This window comes from Pelobates fuscus, chromosome 2, assembly GCF_036172605.1.
Source record: "Pelobates fuscus isolate aPelFus1 chromosome 2, aPelFus1.pri, whole genome shotgun sequence".
Classification (NCBI taxonomy): Eukaryota; Metazoa; Chordata; class Amphibia; order Anura; family Pelobatidae; genus Pelobates; species Pelobates fuscus.
Window position 1 is genome coordinate 306247601 of NC_086318.1, and position 23828 is coordinate 306271428.

Here is a 23828-nt window from a genome sequence, read left to right on the forward strand (position 1 = left end):
AGTCCCCTCTAAGAAGAAGACCGATCATGGGCAGGGGAACGGCGGCGATCGGTAAGTACATGGGGAGGGAGAGGGAGGGTAGAGGGTTAATTAAAATATATATATATATATAATATATATTATATACTGCATGACTGCTTGGTGAGCGGCTCTATAGCCGCCCCCGAGTGCAGCCATTTCCTGTGCTATGCTCGATGTAGCCTCCAATTATCTGCTTTATGACTGGGGTTTACTGTAACCCCAACAACCAAGCAAAATGCACTGCTTCCTGCAGGCAGTGGAAGCTGGCATGTGACCTGGTATCCCGGCTGCCCCCTGCCTGTGAACGCCAGAAACACCCTGGAGGAAGCAGAAAGCAGCCTATGTTCACAGTGCATGGCTCACCTGTTGCCTTAATTCAATTCATTATTTGAAGTCTATGGACTGTATTCATAATTAAGGAGTTACCTTGTTTATTTAATTGAATGCTATTTCTGTTTAAGAAATTCCAAGCAGGATTCTACTTTGCTTATGCATAATTATTTATAATTTATATTGCTGCAGAAGATTGCTAAAGTTAAAAATACCTAACTTTAATAAATCAAACTTTCTTAAAGTGACAGTATCAAATCTATTCTTTCACCTGTGGTTGAGTTCCAAATGAAATTTCTCTAACAGTATCACAAGATGTATGCATTAAGCAGCATGTAAAAAGATAGAACAGGTTTAGTGCTAATCAACCAGATAAGACAGGGCAGCAAACCAAAAAAGGGGATCCCTCCAACCCTTTTCAGAATCAACAGGAATAAACAAAAACAAAGAGGTTGTGCCACAAGAATACAATAAAATACTGTTGTCAGTAATCAAGTAAAATAGTCCAAAATAAAAAGAAATACCCCTTTAAATGCAATAAAGATTTTATTCCAGAAAAAAAAATATTGTTTTTAGAGGAGCCCCTAATTCTAAGTCTTTTTTTACAGATAATTTTACCAGGGAACTGAAACCAAAAAATTATTATTGCCATTTTAATCGGAAGCTAAAGGTTTTTATAAATGTAAACGTTTTATAGTTTGTAACACCACTGATTCTTCTGTTCAATCTAAAGTCATTCATTTTGCTTCAAATAGAACAAGCAAAACCTTTGCCATGAAAGATTGTATTAGTTGCAACACTAAAAATTTAATCTATTTCTTGGAGTGCCCTTGTGGCCTTCAATATGTGGGAATGACTTTAAGATGCACTAAAATAAGACTTGGAGAACATTGCCGAAACATTATCAAAGGCTACTTAAACAACTCAGTTTCCAAGCATTTTCTCATACATAATAAAAATCCTAAATTATTAAAATGTATAGGTATTCAGAAATGTAAAATTCCCTGAAGAGGTGGCAATATAAATAACATTTTGGGGAAAAAATGAAATGGAGTGAGTTTTTAACTTAAAAAAGTTTGCCCCTACTGGTCTTAACACATAATTTAATTAATTCAATTTTATCTAATCCTATTAGAGCTATTTGTCTTATTTGCCACCCTTACCATATAGTTCTTTTTTTTTTTATATTTACATAGATATCTTTTATTGTTTTTATATTAATTCTACTTACTGTTTTACACTATTATTGCTACGCCTTACTCCTAATTTGCTGCTCTATTTCTTACCCTATTTATGTTCTATTTCTTTAAGGACTTTTTTTTTGTTTTGTTTTTTGTTTAATAAAGAGGGAAGAAGAAAAGGAAGAAAAAAAAATATTTTTATAGCCATTGACTACAGCCCCCATGAAGCCTAGCGGGCGGCCATATTGTTTTTGCCAAAACCAGAAGTTACAAAGTTAAAGTTATTAACTTTAAAATGTCTAATTTTACATCTTTTTCTCTTAGTATTTTAATTTATTAATAATATCTATACTTATATAATAGTAAGGTCTCTTTGTTGTGTTTTAAATATGTTTTAACAATTATTGTATTTACTGATTGGACTGTGGTGTCATTTTTTGGCACCAATTTTAAAATCCCCATGTAGCCAGGATGATTGTATTGCTTCCATTTGCTAAAGCCCTAGGCGGTGAAACGGGTTATGGAAATTATTACTTTCTTGTTTTTTATCTAATAAAGGATTTTTAGTACTGTGCCAAATTACCTTTTAGTTTCAGATTGATTTATTTTATCCTATTTACTTCCTGGCTTCCCGACTACTCCAAAGAAATCCTCGGTGGGGATCATACCACCGGCTCCTTATCCATAGAGCTGTTTGCCTGCTTTGTATATGTGAGTATTCACTACAATTATTATTTTAGCATTTTTTAATTGCAACAGAGAGCACTATTATCTACCTTTTTATATTCTTGTCATTTTGGGTTCAACAAAACTAAATCTCCTCTGGACACTTATCCACATATCCCATAACTGTGTATTATACCAATGTACGCTACTACAACTGGAGCTGGTCATAGCTCCATTAAATGTGAGTAAGATACCACTCCTTTACTATATACACCATGCTTATATTGTTTTATTGCACTATTGGATTTCCTGTCTTCCTGTTTTACATATCTATAAAGATCTTACCAAGGAACCTACTTTCCAGTAGAAGAACCTACCATCCAAACCTACCATCTACCCAAGAGCTTATATTGCATTTAAACGGTTATCTTTTTTTATTTTAGACTATTTCACTTGATTACTGACAACAGTATTTTATTGTATTCTTGTGGCGTAACCTCTTTGTTTTTTGTTAATTCATATTAAGCAGTATGTGTATATGGATGTATGTATTGGGCAGTATGTGTGTATGGACAGATGTAATGGGCAGTTTGTGTATGGCTGATTGTATGCATTAGGCAGCATGTGTGTATTCATTCATGTATTGAGCAGTGTGTGTGTGTGGATTGATGTATTGGCAGTGTGCGTGTGTGTGTATATATATGTATGTATTGGGTAACGTGTGTGTATGGATGCATGTACTGAATGCATGTGTTTATATTGGGCAATCCATTTCTTTCCCTAAATGTCTGCTTGCTGTGTCTCTCCTAAAATGTCTCCTAGTCTGTGTCTGTTTCCTAAACACCTCAACAATCTCTCTATCCTCTCCCTAATTGTCTTCCTGGTATGTTCAATTTCCCTAAATTTCTCACCGTTGTCTCTTCTTTCCCTTAGGAGTCTAGTCACTAAACAACTAAAAGGTTTTGCAAAAAAGTTGAGATGGTGACTTAATACAACTCTTCTGGCCTAAATGTTGAAAGGTTTATTTCAATTCACTGTTTAATGAATAGACAGGGACAGGAAAAGAAAACGACAAAAGACAATGACAGGGTTATTCACTAAAGTGAGAATTGTTGGGGATTCAAAATCAATTAAAAGTATATTTTTCTTTGGCCTTAAATTAGAAATTTACTTGGATTCCCAACAATTCTCACTTCAGTGCATAACCCTAACGGAATCAAGAGAGACAGGCTGAAGAGAATCATTGGCATAGAGTGAGCAAGGAAATCATGAACATAAGACTGCAAGCTTCAGGAAAAAGAAACAGAGAAGAAAGATGGGGATACACGCTAATGAGAGAGATTGAAAACTGTGGAGGAAAGCTACAGAGGATCAGACCTAACTTGAAATCAAATGGCAAAATTTAGGCCAATATAGCAGATTGAGTTACCTAATTCAGTAACTGTTAGGCTTATTTTGCTTACATTTTGCAACTCGGTTTTCAATTCACTGCAATTCAGAGTTTAGTGAATAAGCCTCTGAGAGAATGTAGTTGCATTCATAAGGGGGCAGCAAAATGAATCTTTGTCTAGGGTGGCAGGAATCCTTGCACCAGACCTGGTGAGGTCTCCTATTAAATTGAAGCTATTTTAAAAGTCCATTGAGTGCTCTTTGTCTCTGCATATATATAATATATAACTATATGTATTTAAAAATTATATATATAGATATATATATTTGTTTCTATATAATTTAAAATATATATATATTTGTCACGGGAGATGGGACTCCCTTAATTATACTTTGTATCGTCTAATGTTTCCCTGCATTTGAATGGAATTGTTCGCTTCTGTTTGGCTACCGAACAGATTCTGTGGGGTGCCCTTGTTCACAAATCATGTTTAGGCTTGATTGGAAGATTGTGCTTGTCCCATTCTAAATATGATATAAATTAGGCTTAAGTATTAATCTGTGGATAGGTATTAATGTCTCTTTTGGATATAATATTGGGACACAAGACTTGTTCTTTTTAAAGGACTCCTTATCTGGGAGGGAATCAGGATATATGGCAAATGAGAGAGTTAGTTGGTGCTGAAGCCAGACTTCCAGGCCATTTATGTGTGACTTCTCACACCTTACAGAGTGGCTCTGCTGGGGTCCCAGCTTCAAAGAGGAATTTGGGTTTTAAGCTCTGACCTCCCATGCAACCAAATTAACCCCATTTAAAATTAACAATACCTCCTCTACCAGGCAGCCAGTTCATATATGCACGAACATAACTTTTGTTTTACTGAACCGATCTGAGCGCTTTTTGGATATGTTGTGCGCTCAGATCGGGGCTACATGGGAATATATATATATATAACAATACACAACAATACACAAGATCCAGCGCACTCTCCTATCTACTAAACAGCAACTTCAATGTTGACAGATTTTATTAGTTTTTAAAAGTTTTTTTTTTTTAAATACCTTATCTAGGCAAAAAATAATGGGGATTTAGTTACATTATATGATCATACATTGCATAAGCCTGCCACAACGTCAATGTACCCCATCTTTGGCAGGTCCTACTCTCACAGACGTTGTGGCAGGCTTATGCAATGTATGATCATATAATGTAACTAAATCCCCATTATTTTTTGCCTAGATAAGGTGTTTTTAAAAAAACCTTTTTAGTGTCGGCGGTGCGGTGATGACGTAGGTGCGTTGGGACGTGCGCACGCACGAAGGGGCGGAGTCACGCGGGCCGATCGTGGATGAGCGTGGCGGGAAGCAAGTCTGTGAGCGCCGGAGTTGGGAAGCCGTGAAGCGTCGAACTAGCGAGTAGCAGAGCAGAGCAGAACAGGTCTTTTGGCAGCGTCGGAGAGCGTGTCCGAGGTCCGGCGGGTTGGTGCGGTAAACAGACGGACGCAGTGTGAAAGCGGATGCAAGGCTGTCACTGGAGACAAAACCACCCGGACAGATAAGTGATAAGTGATAAAGTGGCATAATTATGCTTTTGTAAAAGGAGGGCATAATATAAGAAAAAGGGGGAAAAATAAGAGAAAATAATGCATAAAGAGAGGGAAAAGAAATCAAGCTAGAAAACGAAGGGAGAGGGTAAGGGGAAAAGGGAGGAAGGAAAAAAGAGACAACTGGAGAGAGTGGAAAAAAAAGAGAAGAGTGGGTATATATGCCAGACTGGTTTCTAATCCCAAGCAAGGAGAAGGTTTACCTCACTACCCATTCCCTTTCTCCAGACAATTATACCCTTTTTACAAATAATAAATATATCTTGGTCTAGATAAATTGTCTAAGAAAATGGCCTCCAAACCACAGGAGAAATCAACCCTAAAAAGGGAAAAGAAAAACTCCAAACCTGAAAAGGAAGCTTTTTTCTCACCAGTCAATAGAAAAAAAACAGTGGAGGACTCATTAACGGCATCAAGGCTAGAGCAGACATTAGACAGCTCTGAAAACTCTCTGAGTAATCAAGTTACTACAGAGTTCCTGGAGAGATGTCTAAACACTCAGTCAGAAACAATAATGAAACAAATTAAACAGAACTCAGAGGAGATCTTAAATCAAATGAAATTCCTAACTGAAAAAATAAATATGGCTGAAGAAAAAATTAATTGTTTGGAATTTCAAGAGAAATTGATGAAAGATCAAAATAACCAACTATTGGCAAAAATCAAAGAGATGGAAACAAAAGTGGGTGATTTGGAGGATCGCTCTAGACGCAATAATTTGCGACTGAGGAATATTTCAGAAAAGATAACTCAGGATAAGATTCCAGAATATCTGTTAAACTTATGGAAAGCATGGGGGATAGAGATAGAGAAGTTTAACTATTCCCCAGAAAGATACCATAGACTGCATAGACCTAAAAATATTCCAGACACCAAGGCAAGGGACATAATCTGCTGTTTTCAATCTTTTCAATTTAAAGAGGAAATTCTGAAAGTAAGCAGAGCTAAGAAACCACAAGGAGAAGAATTCAGAGATATAATTGTATTCCCAGATTTGTCCTTCTTTACTAGAACACAAAGGAAATCATTTGCATCTGCTACAGCTATACTAAGAACCCATAAGATAAAATACACATGGGGTTTCCCAACCGCTATAAGAATTTATATAAACGATCAGCTGGAGGTTTTCGATTCAGTAGAGAAAGCCATGGCATGGCTAAAAGAGAAGAAGCTGACGTAATAGAAAAAGCCCTTAAGAAGGAAGGATTGGGGAGGAAAGGGAAATAAAGGGAAATAAGTTTATTTTTTTTTAATTTAAATTAAATAAATTCTTTTTTTTTTTTTATAGTAATTTTTTGATAAGATAAGCCTATGTACACTAACTCAAATTCTTAGAGCAATTAGCACGACGCAATAGGGGTCCACGATGTAGTTAGATATGCAAATCCACACAATTTAAGTTGTGGATAGGTTTAACCATAAGTAATGGCGCACACCGTGTCAGCACGGGGAAATAGTTAGAAGCTGAACAGCTCCACTGAGGTACTAACACATAAATAATATTTTATTAAACGGATACACAATGGATATATGATACAAACATAACACAAACATATTTCACCAACAGTATTTATTAGTACAAGCATACAGGCACAACAGTAAAGTACACCACAATCGACCAATATATATACTCACGTATTGAGGGGCCTTTCTTTTTTTTTTTTTTTTTTATATTCTCTTCCCATGATTAGAACACGGTAAAATAATGAAGGGGCTATCAGAGATTTCAAGCAATAATGAAATAAGAATTCTAGAGTACTAATAGAGAACGAAATCGAAATTTTGTAAAAGTTTGATGCTTCCTCCCCCTTCCACCACAATCGACCAACGTACCCCGCCCATGAGTTCTAAGTAGAACTTAGTGATTGCCTTGATAAGGCATCAAATTATGTATGCAAGAAGGCCTCTCGAGATTAGAGACCAATATAAAGATGAGAGTATGAATGTGTATAAATGGTGGATGAGTATGAATAGCTCAGTTGTGTTAGCATACACAGATTTTGCGGTGAACAGCGGGGAAATGGGGAACTGTAGAGAGACAAGACAAGGGTATGGTTAAATTTGCATCAATTAATATCCAAGGTTTAAATCGCCCGCACAAAAGATGGGCCTTTAACGAGTACCTAATAGCAGAACAAATTCAAGTGGTCCTGATACAAGAGACCCATTGGACCTTAGGAGATAGCACTAGATGGCTCGGTAAAATTTTTCCACTATTATCAATCTCCTCAAAAAAAGACGAAAAGAAAGCGGGAGTGGCTATTTGTTTTTCAAAATCACTCCAAGTAGTAATAAAACATGAGGACACTGATATAGATGGTAGATTTATAATACTGATTTGTGAAATTAACGGGGATCTGTACACAATTGTGAATATTTACTTACCTAATAGTAATCCGATGAGACTGTTCGCATATATTTTAGAACTACTTGAAAAAGTCGCTATGGGATATGTGATAATAGGAGGGGATTTCAATTGTGTTTTGGACACAGTATTAGATAAATGTAATAACAACAAGACTATTTCCGATAAAAATGGCGTAAGAAATGCAAGTACGTTCCACAACCTATTAAAAAAAAATAACCTCTACGATATTTGGAGGGTCCGGAACCCGACGGCCAAAGAATATACATTTTACTCCTGGCCGCATAACTCATTTTCAAGAATTGACTTTTTCCTAGGAGACCCGAAAGCGATAGAAAAAGTAGCTAATATAGCGATTAAAATAATGGTCTGGTCAGACCATAACATTATTTTGATGGATTTAAAAGATGGAAAATACACTTACCCTAGAACTACTTGGAAATTGGACGACTCAATACTATTTAGTATGGAAAACCAGGAGCTATTAAAAGAATGGTCACAGTATTTTTTTGAGGAAAATAGACCGGAAGATACTTCTGATTGGAATACCTGGTGCACATTCAAAGCGACTATAAGAGGACACTGTATAAACATCAAAAAGAGAGCCAAAATAAAAGAAGGAAAAGGATTATCAGAACTATATATTCAACTATTTAAAATCTCGAAAGAATATAAACTAAATCCGGATATAGAAGGGCAAAAGAAAATAGCTAATATCAAACAGATTATTAAGAAAAAAATATCAGAAAATATAGAAAAGAAAATAATTAAATTAAAAATGAGATACTATTATCGACAAAATAAAGCAGATAAAATCCTAACAAATCAACTGAAAATTTTTTTTGCAGATAATCGTATAGATAAAATTATATATGAAGGCAACACATATAGAGCTCCGAAAGAAATAGGAGAGACCTTTAATCAATTTTACAAGCTACTTTACAACCTGCCCAATAGACCTTCGGAGGAGTCAATAGATAATTATATAAAAGATCTTGAATTACCAAAAATATCCCCAGATCAATTAGAATTATTAAATAAGATCATTACCAAAGATGAAGTAACAGAAGCAATAAATAAATTGGCCAACTTTAAAACTCCTGGCCCGGACGGTTTTAGCAATAAGTTCTTCAAGGTTATGAAAAACATAATTGTGGATCCGTTAACCAGAACTTTTAATGAAGCTGTAGATAGAGGTTCATTCCCACAGGAGATGCTGAGGGCCAATATATTGCCAATTCTGAAGACAGGTAAAATAACAACAGATGTAAAAAGCTATAGACCAATCTCTTTAATAAATGTCGATGTTAAGATTTTCGCTTCAATTATCGCTAAGAGAATGAAAACAGTTCTACCTGAAATTATTAAATCAGACCAGGTTGGATTTGTTCCTGGGAGAAATGCAGGAAATAATATAAGAAGGTTGATGGATTCAATTGACTTGGCAGATAAGAGGGAGAGTCCCCTGCTGATCCTGTCATTAGACGCAGAAAAAGCGTTTGACAGGGTCAGCTGGGGATTCATGTTCAGGGCTTTAAGGGCCTTTAACATCTCGGTATGGATGTTGGATGCGATAGGCACTCTGTATAAGAAACCGGCAGCTAGGACCGTAGGTCAAAATATCTGTTCAAATTGGTTTGGCTTGGAAAACGGGACGAGACAGGGTTGTCCCCTGTCGCCAATTTTGTACATCATTACCGTAGAAATATTTGCTTCTAAAATCAGACAAAACACGCTAATTAAGGGTCTCCCTATCTCTAAAGGAGATTTAAAGATCTCACTATACGCAGATGACACCCTTTTATATGTCGCTGATGCAGGAAACTCTTTGCCATATGTGATGGCAGAAATAGAACAGTACAGTAAGGTATCCAACTATAAATTAAATCTATCCAAATCTATTGCATTGTATAAGAATATAGCACCAAGCGCAATATAAAAACTACAAAATAAATTTAATTTTTCCCAATCAGAAGAATTTGTATACCTAGGAATTAGAATAAATAAAGACCTAGAAAGAATAATGGAAACAAACTTTATACATCTTCTAAAAAATACAAATAAAGATCTTAAAGAATGGCGCCATTTAGAGATATCATGGTGGGGTAGAGTGAACACTTTGAGATCTTATGTTCTGCCTAAGTGGATCTATTTGTTTAGGATGGTGCCATTAATTATTCCTATACCATGGTTGAAAATGATTAAATCTTCTTTTGCTAATTTTGTCTGGAGGGGGAAAAAGCCTAGAATAAAATTGAATACTATGAGCTGTAATATAAATAAAGGGGGCTTAGGCTTCCCAGATATTGAAAGATATTATGAAGCTGGGATAATGTACCATATGGCAATGATGCAAAGGGAGATCTCTCCAAAAGAAGTTTGGTGGAGAATTGAAACAGATTTGTGTCAAACTAAAAATCTGTCTAATATTATATGGAATAACAAGGCAGGCGATTATTCACTATCATTTGTGTTGAATCAAATAATACCCATCTGGGAAAAAAGAAAAAAGAAAATAGATATCAAGAACAGGATTTTGGGCTTCCAAGATATAGAATGCCTGGAAACGGATATAAAGAACATATCGCTAAAAGATTGGAAAGACGCGAATATTAGAAAGATTGAAGATTTAATGGTGAATAGCGAATTAAAAACCTTAAAAACCTTTGACACACTAGTGAGTACAATGTCCCTTCCAAAGCGAGAGGCTTTTTCTTACTTAAGAGTTAAAAACTATTTGAAAAGCAAATCAATCATAGATAAGGGAGAACTATACCATATATTAAAAACAATCTTTAATAGGAAAGACTCTAAGAATCTCTTTTCAAAATGCACAAAACTAATGGATATCACAAAATTAGAGAATTTTCCAACAGCAATAAAAAGTTGGGAAAAAATTTTGAATCGCCCCATAGAACTGGTAGAGTGGTATGAAGCAATAACTAAAGTTAACAAATATGTGCACAGTCTCTCCTTGATGGAAACTTTTTACAAGGTGATTAACAAATGGTACTTGGTACCCACAAGATTGTCAAGAATGTCACAAAATAATGACGACCTATGCTGGAGATGCGGTCTTGCTAAGGGGGACTATCTTCATATATGGTGGAGCTGTAATAAGGTATTACCTTTTTGGCTTATAGTCAAATCATTACTGTATACTTTAAATAATATAAAAATAAAAGCTACACCAGAAGTTATGTTGTTGCACTTAAGATGGCCCTCCCTTAGTAAAATGAATCAAGTTCTGACAATTCATTGCCTGGTAGCGGCAAAGATTATCATTGCCAGGAACTGGAAAAATACACAGCCATTTAATGTACTACAACTTATTCAACAATTGAGATATCAGATCCAAATGGAAACAGGGTTGATTAAAGCCAAAAATCACTATAAGGACTACGATAAATGGGTAAATTGGCAAAAAAAATTGGAGCAATTAGAAAGGGAATTATTGTTAAGCGATTTATAAGCCCTATAGAGATAAGTACGAAACAGTCAATACGCCTCACAATAAGCAGCAAATACGACTGAGTGAAAGAATAGTGTGAATGAAGATACGAATGTGTGAATCTTTTCTTTTTGTTTTGTTCTGTTTGCTGGGTTCTCCCCCCGCCCATTTTTGTCTATATGGTAAGGAGATATGTTTTAAGGAATACCAATAGAAAGAGAATAAATAAAGTTTATAAAGCTTAAATAAGCAAGGAAATATAATAGAAGTGATAGGGACGAACCAGCAAATATTTATGATGACTAATATACCAGCCATAAAGGAAAAATTGGTAACGATGAAATACGGCAGGTACAGTCTGAAAAAAACCCCCCCCAAAAAAAAAAAACCTTTTAACCCCTTCAGGACCGGCCTGTTTTTGCGATGTTTGTACGTTAAGGACCAGAGCAGTTTTAACACTTTTGTGGTGTTTGTGTTTAGCTGTAATTTTCCGCTCTCTCATTTACGGTTCCCATACAAGTTATATATTGTTTTTTTCAGGACAAAAGGGGCTTTCTTTACATACCATTATTTGTATTATGTCCAATATTGTATTTAAAAAAAATAATAAAATATGGTGAAAAATTAAAAAAAAAAACATGTTTTTGGACTTTTACTTGAAAAATCTTTTACTTATCTACAAAAGCTAATGAAAAAAACTGCTAAATAGATTCAAAATTTTGTCCCGAGTTTAAAAACACCCAGTGCTTTTTTTTGCAAGTTATAGGCCTATAAATACAAGTAGGAAATTGCTGTTTCAATATATATATATTTTAAATGTATCAATAGTGACCTTGTAACACCGTTATCTGTCATAAATCCCCGAAACACACCTAACATGTACATATTTTTTTAAAGTAGACAACCCAGGGTATTCAAAATTGGGTATGTCCAGTTTTTTTTAGTAGCCACTTAGTCACAAACACTGGCCAAAGTTAGCATTTATATTTGTTTGTGTGTTAAAAATGCAAGAAACGCTAACTTTGGCCGGTGTTTGTGACTAAGTGGCTACTAAAAAAGGCTGAACATACCCCATTTGCAATACCTTGGGTTGTCTTCTTTTGCAAATGGTATGCCATCATGGGGCTAATTCTCATTCCTTGGCTACCATACGCTCTCAAAGGCAACCTAACCAATCCGACAAATTTCAATTAAAAAAAAAGTAAAATCAAGCCTTATATTTGACCCTGTAACTTTCACAAACACTATAAAACCTCTACATGTGGGGTACTGTTATACTCAGGAGACTTCGCTGAACACAAATATTAGTGTATCAGAACAGTAAAATGTATCACAGCAATAATATCCTCAGTGAAAGTGCTGTTTGTGTGTGAAAAATGCAAAAAACTTCACTTTCACTGACAATATCATCGCTGTGATATGTTTTACTGTTTTGAAACACTAATATTTGTGTTCAGCGAAGTCTCCCGAGAAAAACAGTACCCCCATGTACAGGTTTTAGGGTGTCATAGAAAGTTACAGGGTTAAACACAGTGCTAGCAAATTAAATTATCTGGACTTTCGGCCTGGGATGGCAGGCAGGTCCCTCAAATTGCAATCATTAAAATTACTTAATTAGGTAAAAATATTACATAAATACACATGTAGAATTTTAATATATATACATATTTATATATTTGACGTCTACGTGTATATTTATGAAATTATTTATGTAATTATGTATATGGACATATGTATATTTCGTATTGTTTTTATTTATTTATTTATACATAGATATATATATCATTACATTCTAAGTATATTTTGATATAAATATATATATATATATATCAAAATACTGTTAGAATAAAATTGCATATATAAATATTTTTTTATAATTATTAAAAATTATTTTTTTTTTTGTTATTTATTTTTATTAACATATTATTTGTATTTTATAATAATATATATATACCATATATATAGCAATTATATATATTGTATATATTCGTGTGTAATTTAAATATAAGTGTATTTTTATATTAATATACGTATATATAAATATAAAAATACACTTATGACATTATATATATGATACATATACATATATTATATATAGATATAATACATGTATATATATCATATATATATATATATACACATATTATTATTTTTTTTTTTACACTGATTTTACACTGTTTTTTTTTAACTTTATTTTTTTGATTTTTCACTTGCAGGGAGACTGTCTGTCAGCACAGACAGTCCCCCTGCAGGCAGATACACAGACCCCTATTGCGGTCATGTGATCGAGTGATCACATGGCCGTGGGGTCCTGATCTGCCGAGGGGGGACTGCCCGGGCAGACAGGCAACCCCCCTGGACCGGGTGGAGCACTGATCGCCGCCGTGGGACCGACGGCGATCAGGTAAGTAGCCCCAGACCGTTATGACGGTTCAGGACCGTCAGCGGTCCAAACGCACGTTTTACCGCTGACGGTCCTGAACCGTCAGCGGTCCTTAAAGGGTTAAAAACTAATAAAATCTGTCAACATTGAAGTTGCTGTTTAGTAGATAGGAGAGTGCGCTGGATCTTGTGTATTGTTTATTGTATAATATGGCCCCCAGCAGCACCCCATTTAAGCATATTCAGATGAGTGCAACCACCCCCCATGTTCCATATATATATATATATATATATATATATATTATTTTTTCATGGGGTTCCGATGCTGTTGTCATATTTTGTGATATGTAAAAATTGTATTTAAGTTTTCCTATTTGAGAGATTATTTGATTAGCTTAATTTAAGCTAATTATCTCTAAAACACAATGGCTTGTTGGAAGGAAACCCCTTTGATTTTGTATTAGGAACACCATGCTAGGGGCACTACATAAGAAGCCGAGTGTGGCCTAAGATCAGATCAGTTCAGATTGCTGCTTTTTACCAATACAACTGGTTGCATCCATTCTATTGGGGATTTCTACACAAAGGGAATACTTTCACTATATTTAGCACATCTGGAATTAGGACTAGTGGAGGATTGAAGAAATAACAGCAACAGACTCACAAACCCGTGACATTTACTTATTTTAAAGGCCTGAATGTTTTTTATAGCTCCTCCCTCCCTCAAACCCCTACCACCCTTTGATGCAGAAGTTATTTAAAAACAAAAAACCCTTCTGTCACTTACCTTAGTCCATTGCCGATGTCCCTCGGCACTGACTCTAGACCTCCTTTGATCCTCCCCTGATGACGTCAGCCAACGGAGGAGACCTAATGTACATGCGCGGCCATGGCTGCGCTCACATTAGGATTTCCTCATGGGAAAACATTATACAAATAAACATTTTTTTAGTTGTTACAATTACACAGATGATGTGCATGTTTCTTGGTGTTCTAATTTATATTTATATTTTTATATATTTTTTAAAATAAATTATTTTAATTATACCTATACTATGTTACCTATTTGCATAGAGATACAGTACTATTTTGCAACTACCATTACAAACAACACAAAACTAAAACTTGAGCATTTAACATATATCAAATAACAAATGAAAACATTTCTATTGCCATGTTTTTAAGTGAACCTCAATAAAGTAATGGCTTGCATAATTAAAGATTACCTTCACCAGACATAAAGAGATCCATGCAATGTTCCCAACTTTCTGGGTGTTCTGACAACACCAGTATTTTTTGGAAATGGTAAAAAGACACCAAAACATCTTTTGGATTCCTGTACACATAGATAATCTGTAAGTGTAGAACATACAATGTTAACATTTAAGTATAACACATGCAAACTAATCTAAAACACATAGTTACATCTACATTGAGACTTTAATTTTTCATTTTGCTAAAAATTCTGACATAGGAATATGAATGTAACTATGTTTGTAAAACCGACTTAAATAAAGAAGACATATGCCCCAGCACACAAAATCATAAGTAAACTTATATTGTGGCCAGAGTTTAACCCCTTAAGGACACATGACATGTGTGACATGTCATGATTTCCTTTTATTCCAGAAGTTTGGTCCTTAAGGGGTTAAAGCAGCTTTGTCACTTTTAGGGAGTCTTTTTATATTTTGAAAAGACCACCAATAGTGTGGTGGCCACTTGGAGTGTGGGGGCCTAAGAATGCAGCAGAAGAGAATTATACTTACCTAAACCTGTCCCCTATAGGCACTGCCATCTTCAGCTCCTGGCATTTCATTGGCCAGAAATCCATATCAGTGGACAAGAGTATAGCCCTGACGCATATGGGGAATCCTGCAAGACCACGGGAGTGAGACAATGCCTGATTTTTACAGTTGTTAATATTTTATCATAAGACAAAGTAGTCCCCAGTTTGTTTTATGATTATATATTTACGAAATGTTCGTAAACATCTTTTTGCCAATAAAGCAACTTTAAGGCTCTTTGAGATTCATTGTTACTGGAGTCCAAACTCCAAGAGTTAGATCAATTTGATATATGAGGGTCAGGGTTAGAATAAGGTGCAAGAGAGGTTAAAATAGCTTACCGAACCCTAATTTCAACCCTCATTTAACCCTAAATGTCCCGTGTGCCTGTGCTTAGTGAATGCACTAAATATAATTTATGTGTAAAACTAGCTTTACTTACTTTTTTTGTTCATACTATTGACAACTTTGGCTGAGTTCTTTCCGTTAGAGTTAAGAACCTTAGAATAGTGATTCAAACAATTCCCTTCAAGGAAAATTGCAACAATGGTATCTTACAGACCGATAACATTGGTATATCTTCTTAATTCAACACTTTGTGTCTACTGGGATCGCCAGTTTTCCGGCATCTCTTAAGAAACACTAAAGATGTTTACATCTGTGCTCAGCCTGCAATTCCAGCAATATACAAATTGATTATTAATTCACCTTACATACATATTTTCTTTTTATAAACACCTATCATTTTATTTGTTTTTGGATAATCTGGAATAGTTTTCTCTTTATACCTTTTGCTTTATATTATTGATATTTTTATTGTCAAATTTTATTTTGGTCAACCCTTTGATTCACTAATAGCAACATTTTTAATTAATATATTAAACGTTATGTTTCAGCTAACATTATACTAGTAGGCAAGCACTTCTCTATTTGTTATTCTCTATGTAGGGTTACCCCCTTTCTCTTGCCTTGGAATCGAAGACCTTCCTTGTTCCTACCCTTCCCCTACAAAATACATTCTGTAGTAAAGCAGCAAACACTGACAAGTAATTTTCTACGCCCTTAGCAAGATCTAAAAGAAGCCGTTCAGAAAGAAGACGACAAAGGACAGAACCTTATAGTATACTTACCACTTTTGTTTACTTTACTTATCATTTTCAAACATCTGTATGATGTATTGCACTATTTTTGCATTATATTGTTGTTTTCCTGCCTTTTAATATGGAGGTATTTTTGTGTTTAATATCGCAATTTTGGTGCAATGTGATTGTCTCCAAAGTCTCTCATGTGACACCACTGCATTTTATGTGAAAAGGGCAACCTTGTCACTATTTTCTTACTGGCTCATTGCCAATAACAACTGCTTGTAAGGATACAGGCTATTCACACATTAGTCGCTTGCTGTAAAATCTCAGAAACAAAAGCTGCGTAAGTCACCATAAGTATGTCACCACAGCAACCACACTTTGCAAGCAAGAAAGGCTCCCCCTGAACATTCATATTTTATCCTGTGATTGGTCCTAGCAGGAAATAGTGACAGTGTATCCAAGGTATTAAACTGTGATTTTGCATAACTAGATTTTTTTTTATTTCTTCTATGGGAATTGTTCAGTTAAACAACACATACACTAAACTTATATTAATAATATATTTTAAGGTTTATAGTTGTGTAGTCCCATGGAACAAGCTCAGTTTAGTGGAAAGGGGCCTTGACAGGTCTAGGAGGCGGCATAGGCGAAGCTGAAGAAAATTTGTAGATTTGGTTGGTGGGTGGGAACATAGGGTTAGCTATCTTAGGGGTAATCAATTTTAACTTGCTTACCAGTCTGAGTTTGTCCCTCCCACTCGCCCGTAGTTAGTTGGGTTTGTTTTTCTGTTTCTATCCCCACTTGGTCACAGAGGCGGGGCTGGTGAGCTGAAGATAAAGGGGGGATGGTCTTTGGAGTTAGGAAATGAGCAGGAGGTAGTTAAAAGCAGTTGCTTGAATATAATTTTGGTTATACAGTCAGTTAAGATGTTTCGAGTCCGTCGGTGGCTCGGAACCCCTGGGGTGTGGGGGTATCCAGGTATACCCCCACCTCTGTTCTGTTAAGTAAAAAGTATTTGCATTTTATTAGTTATGTGTTGTATTGTTATTTTATTATTTATTGATGTAGTCATTACCCTGTTTATTATTATTTGTGTTCAAATATTATATGGCAAGGGTGGGGGGCAATATTATTATATTCATTAACGCTGTGGACAATTTTTTCCCATACATCAGTAGTGTTGTGTCTTATGCGTGGGGCTGGGGTATAATTGTCTAGGTTAAGATTCACCTGCCCTTACGGCGACACTGCACCTGTCATTTAGTATTATGTTTTAAGGCTTATAGTCACATTTGACACCAGTTTCTAAGTAGCAGTTAGCAACTCCCTTAGAGAATAATGGGTGCTGTAAGCTACTACTTAGCGACTGGCTTTCAGTAGCAGCAGTTGGTACTTGACTGTCACTGCTGGTGAAATTTTGCTGCCTGTAAACAGCCTGTACTCATTAACAGATTTTAGCAAGTAATTTTAGCAAGCAGTTGCTGACTGGTAATAAGTAAGTAGTGACAACACAAGAAACAAGTATGTGAGCTTTTAAGTATATATGAAACGTTTCTATATGCATATTTCAAATGTTCTTAATTGAGGCACTGTGTTACAATCTCACATTCTTATGTCTTTGTACTTACTTTGCCTCTCATGTTCCTCAGATCCTTTGGCATTAAGTAATGAGGAAGGTGTGAAGTAAAAAGTCGAGGATCAGGACGGGTATTAAAATCAATATTATATATATTATATTCAATCCATGGAGCTCTGACCATGTTATCAATATCTTCTGTTCCCTTGCGGTGACCTTCATTGAGAATTAGACTAACGATTTGCTGTGACCAAACGGTTCCTGTACACAGAAAATTGTAACATATAGCTTTACAAATGGTCAGTGAATTATTAACAGTGGTATTGTGATCTATGCTGTATGCTTCAATTCTAACAATTTATATTTTATATAAAAAAAATGTATAACAAAATTCAGCTATGTATAGAAAATACTGGAAGCGATATATAAATACATCACATTTACATTTTGTTTTGTCACAATGCAGATATTGCATAATGTGCATACATTTTTTATTATAATATACAACTGTAGTATGATAAAAAGCATATAACGGCATACTTTTGAGACTTTCTTTTTCCATGTATACATTTTATAGGATTTTGTCAGATAAAAATGTACAATACAAAGGTCACACATCACATATAATAAATAATAGAAAAAAAGAAAACAAAAAATACATGTTTGATAAAAAAAAATTGCTAAATTATGTTCGTAAGGCAATATTTAAAGGACACTTTAGGCACCTAGACCACTTCAGCTAATTGAAGTGGTCTGGGTGCTGTGTTCCAATTGCACTTAGTACTGCAATGCAGTGGTGTATCCTGGTTTTGTGCTGCCCTAGGCAGGACAAAACTGAGGCGCCCCCCTCCCCCCCTCGCCACCCCCACCCATCCCTTCCCCTGCCCCGCCTTCTAAATACACACACACACATTCACTGACAGATATGCATACACTAAGAGAAACACACACTCACTAACAGACACTCACTAACAGACACACACACACTAACAGAAACACACACACACTAACAGACACACACACACACACACTAACAGACACACACACACACACACTAACAGACACACACACACTCACACACTGACACACACGCACTAACAGACACACACACACACTCACACACTAACAGACACACACACACACACACTAACAGAGACACACTAACTAACAGACACACACACACACACACACTAACAGACACACACACACTCACACACTGACACACACACACTAACAGACACACACACACACTCACACACTAACAGACACACACACACACACACTAACAGAGACACACTAACTAACAGACACACACACACACACACACACACTATAAGCAGACACAAACAGACACACCCATTAACAGACACACACATTAACAGACACACACTAACAGACACACACACATTTACACACTAAGAGACACACACACACTAAGAGACACACACACACTAACAGACACACACACTCACTCACATTAACACTTTTTTACTTTAACCCCCCCAGCCTCCTTACCTTTGGGAATGTTGGGGGGGGGGGTCATCTTTCTCCCTGGTGGTCCAGTGGCTGCTGGGCGGTCGGGGGTTGGCGAGGGAGCACTTCCTCTGAGCACTCTGCTCAGCTCCCTCGCGCGCCGCAGTGAGGCTGGGAGCCGGAATATGACGTCATATTCCGACTCCCAGCCTCACTCTGCAGCGCGCGAGGGAGCTGAGCAGACAGCTCAGAGGAAGTGCTCCCTCGCCAGCCGCCCGCCAGCGACGCCCAACCGCCCAGCAGCCCGCCGGCGTGTCTGTTAGCCGCAAGGCTAACAAGACATTTGCCTTGGGCATTTGGGGGTGGCTTTTTTTGCTGCTCCCTGGAAAATGCCGCCCAAGGCAAATGCCTTGTTTGCCTCGCGGCTAAAACGTCCCTGCTGCAATGTAAAACATTGAAGTTCCAGAGAACTGTAATGTTTACATTGCAGCTCTAAGTGTGCCCTCAGAGGCTGTCTACCAGACAGCCACTGGGGTCACTTCTGGAATCGAAACGGACCTCATGTCTGTTATCTGACTCTGAACGTCCTCACGCTCTGCATGAGGACTTCCAGCATCAGATTTTCCCTATAGGAAAGCATGACGTCAGCTGAAGGAGCTATTTTCCTGGTGCTATAGGATCAATTTAAATAACTTATAGTTTGGCAGAATAATATTTTCAGAAATACAAGCAATGATATCTTATTAATTCTACATATATTCATCATGTTGAAATCTGATTATGGCATTGGTGTTGCTTCTCCTCAACATATATTCTTATTTTTACTATATATATATATATATATATATATATATATATATATATATTTTTTTTTTTTTTTTATACAATATATTCTTTTCAATATTTGGTGCATCAGAGTTAACACAAATTTATGTGCATGAGAAGACAACAAAGTTGACATTTTACACTTATTATTCTTGCTCCAGACACATTATATAATGCATATCTGGTAAATTAGTATGTTATACTTTGCCAATTTATAATTTTTCTAAAGTGACATGGAAAGGAGTGAGGCATGTATTGCTTGCTATTTACTTTAGTACATAATGAAAGGCTTTTGTAAAGCAATGTGTATTGCATGTGTTATAATACTCATGTACAAGACTTCTGAGTTTTTAAAACTATTGCAGAGATAAAATACTTGAAGATACGCTCCTGTGACGATATTCACCATCACTGGGAGCACAAGATGGACCCTTCAAGTAGGTCCCTGGGTAATTTCTATGTCTAAATCACCCTGTGCTCGTTATAAGTGCAGGGTGTGTGTAATGTACTGTTGATTGTTAAATAGTTTTGTGTGCTCTTCTGTCCTGCTGTTTCTTTTAACCAATTAGGTAACTGTGGCTGTGGAGTACAACATCATCTATTGGTTGGTAAGGAATTTGAAATAACTATATGCACTACCTGAATAGCAAGGCTTGTTAATGTGCACATTCAGGTAGATTTGCATATTAGGAATTCTGATAATTCTGATATTTCTTGTTAGTTATTGCCATACACCTTTATGTTAGTGTGTTATTATGAGCCCCTATATGTTTCCCCATATGATTTGGCTATTTGCCATGCTGACCTGATACTTTTAAAAATGTTCCAGAGCTGCTGAATGCTCTTGGAGAAAGTCTCACTCTGCATATGACTTTCTTAAAAATAAAGGCAGTGTTTACATTGCCCCTAGGGACACCTCCAAGTGGCAACTCATCAGATGGCCAATGGAGGTGCTTCCAGGCTCAGCACTGCATAGCAGTGCCGTTCAGCGTCTCCACGCACTGCATTGATAGATTCAATGCATCTCTATGAGGAGGTGCTGATTGGCCATAATGGTGTTTGGCCCCGCCCCCTTGAAAAATCTGCAATTCTGATGACGTCATCATGCTTGGGTGAGACAGCGGTATATACGTAGCTAGTGCTGGCAGATCCACGCGGTGCTGAAAATATCGTGTGTTTTACTAACTTTTAAGGGGGCTAAGGGGGGCAAGCCACCTAAATGGTGGGTTCCTAACCCTATAGTGTTCCTTTAATACCCTCATAACCAAACTCTCCCGCGAACCCAAATGCTTATTCGACACTTTTAACTCTCTTCTTCATCCTGTTGCTTTTCCTTCTCCTACCCACCTGAACACAAACTTTGTAACTCACTTCACTGAGATTTCTACAATTAGAAATCCTTCCCCTATCAATACTTCCCCCAACCCCACTCCCTCTGCTGTTCTATGTTCGCACCCGCTACAGTGAAAGAGGTTTCTGCTCTGCTCTGGTCCTCCCGCCCCACCACCTGCTCCCTTGATCCTATTCCCTTGCTTCTCATCTGTACTCTGTCTCCTTTTCTTGTTCTGCCTCTCAATAAAATTCTCAATCTCTCCTCTGGCATATTTCCATCACCCTTCAAACATGCAACTGTAACCCTGATTCTAAAAATGCCCAACCTTGACTCTAATTCCCCATCCAACTACCACCCTATCTCACTACTGCCTTTTGCATCCAAGATCCTTGAGATCTATGCGAGACTGACAGACTTGCTTGAATCCAACTCTCTGCGTGACATGCATCAGTCTGGTTTCCGCGCTCATCTCTCTGTGGAAACGTCTCTGACTAAAGTATCCAATGATCTACTCGCTGCACATCTGAACACAGTGGTATCTGTGGTGGTATGCCCCTGATGGGTAGTTGGGTTGTCACCTCCAAGGTTGGCCTTTCCCTTGTGTTTATAGCCCTGGAGTGTTAATGCTCTCTGCTGCAGTATATACCGCTGTCTCACCCAAGCACTAGTCGAGACTTAGTAAAGCCAGAGACCTTGGCACCGAGGCACAAATTACATAATAAATTGAGTTCCTGTGCCCACATCCCCCCACATATAGTGTCCCCAGGAAGCTTGGGTCAGAGTGCCCACTTAGTTCAAAAAGTGCCCGGATCGGATGTGGCTAGCCAGAGTTTGATGGAAGTCCCATTTTTTTGTGGGTTGCGGCTAATCTCCGATTCTGTGGGGGTCTCCATGATGCTGGGTAGAATTTCCCCAGTCACTTTAGATGATGGTGCTTTGTGTTTGTACATGGAGCTCTCTCAAGTCCTTAGTTTTATCAGATTCCTCACCACCTCCTCTGTCACCCCACAAATAGCTCCCTGATTGTCAGGGCACACCGAGATACCAGGAAATTTCCCGGTGGGCCAGCATACTAGCGGGCCAGTGCGCGTCCGCCTAGAGTGCACCAGAGCTAGAGTGTACTAGCCCTTCCTCCCAGTGTCACCAGTGGTATACATACCGTGGTCACAGGGGTCGCAGGTGCGACCGGGACTGTCATTCCAGGGGGCCCTGCCGCACTGCGAACCCCTGTGACCGGGTACCCACCAGCATCTTTTGAGGCCCTGGCCCGCGCGGCAAACCACCGGGGCCGCCATCCAAGGCCACCCGATGGAGATGGATTGTCAGTGGGCCCGGTCAGCACTGCGGTGCTTTAACAGCGCGACCAGGCCCCCTGTGATGAAATCACACGCTGGGAGGAAGTGACTGCACATCACTCATGCCAGCTAACACACAGAGCCCGCGCGGGAGGAAGCAGAGGGAGTCAGAGAGGGAACTCTGACTCCCATCAACCTGAGCCACCACTGGACCACAGGGAAAGTCACCCTCGTGCACCTAAAAAGGTAGGAATCAGGAGGGTGACTTAAACATTGTGTGTGTGTTTGTTTGTATGTATGTGTGTATGTTTCTGTGTTTCTGTCTGTATGTATGTGTCTTTGTATGTATGTGTGTCGTGTGTCTGTCTGTATGTGTGTGTATGTTTCTGTATGTATGCGTCTGTCTTTGTGTATGTATGTATGTGCCTGTCTATATGTATGTGTCTTTGTATGTGTGATGTGTGTGTGCCTGTCTGTGTCTGTGTGTGTGCCTGTCTGTTTGTATGCATGTATGTGTCTTTCTGTGTGTCTGTATGTATGTATGTATGTGTGTGTGTGTCTGTATGTGTGTATGTGTCTGTATGTCAGGGGGAGGGAGTGGAGGGAAGAGAGGGAGGGGGGCTACAAATCAGTTTCGCACCGGGGCCCCATGGATTGTGCGTACGCCACTGAGTGTCACTTTAAATAGTATGAACTATGTCTGGCATTTGCAGTCTGAACGTTGCTGTATGATCACATAATAACAGCTACTGTTGTCTTTCGAACAAACTTTTATGAAAGATAGAACGTGAAATTTTGGGACAGGCATAGTCATTTTCACTGTGTGAAACACAGGACAGGACTAGACATACAGGAGATCAGGCAGGCCTGATTATGTACTTTATTGTAAAGTACATAACTCTGCCTGCTCTTCTGGCATCGGCTATCTGTCTTACACCTGGCTTGCCCAGCAGTCAGTGCACTGCTTCGTTGCCCTCCTACCCTTCCCTGTAGAGCACAGCTTATAAATCACAAAAGCTGGCACTGCTTCTTTAGATATTTCTTTATTATGCTGTCAATAGAAGA

General features: G+C 37.5%; 1 protein-coding gene across 1 annotated transcript in view; it reads right to left on the reverse strand.

Annotated features, from left to right (window-relative positions):
- Positions 1 to 23828, reverse strand: part of LOC134587238 (amine sulfotransferase-like) — a 73834-nt gene that overhangs the window by 34882 nt on the left and 15124 nt on the right. The window contains exons 3-4 of the mRNA XM_063443496.1: positions 17890 to 18098; positions 14616 to 14742 (exon numbers count right to left, since the gene is read on the reverse strand). Of these exons, the coding sequence (XP_063299566.1) occupies positions 14616 to 14742; positions 17890 to 18098 (336 nt within the window). The remainder of the gene's footprint in view (positions 1 to 14615; positions 14743 to 17889; positions 18099 to 23828) is intronic.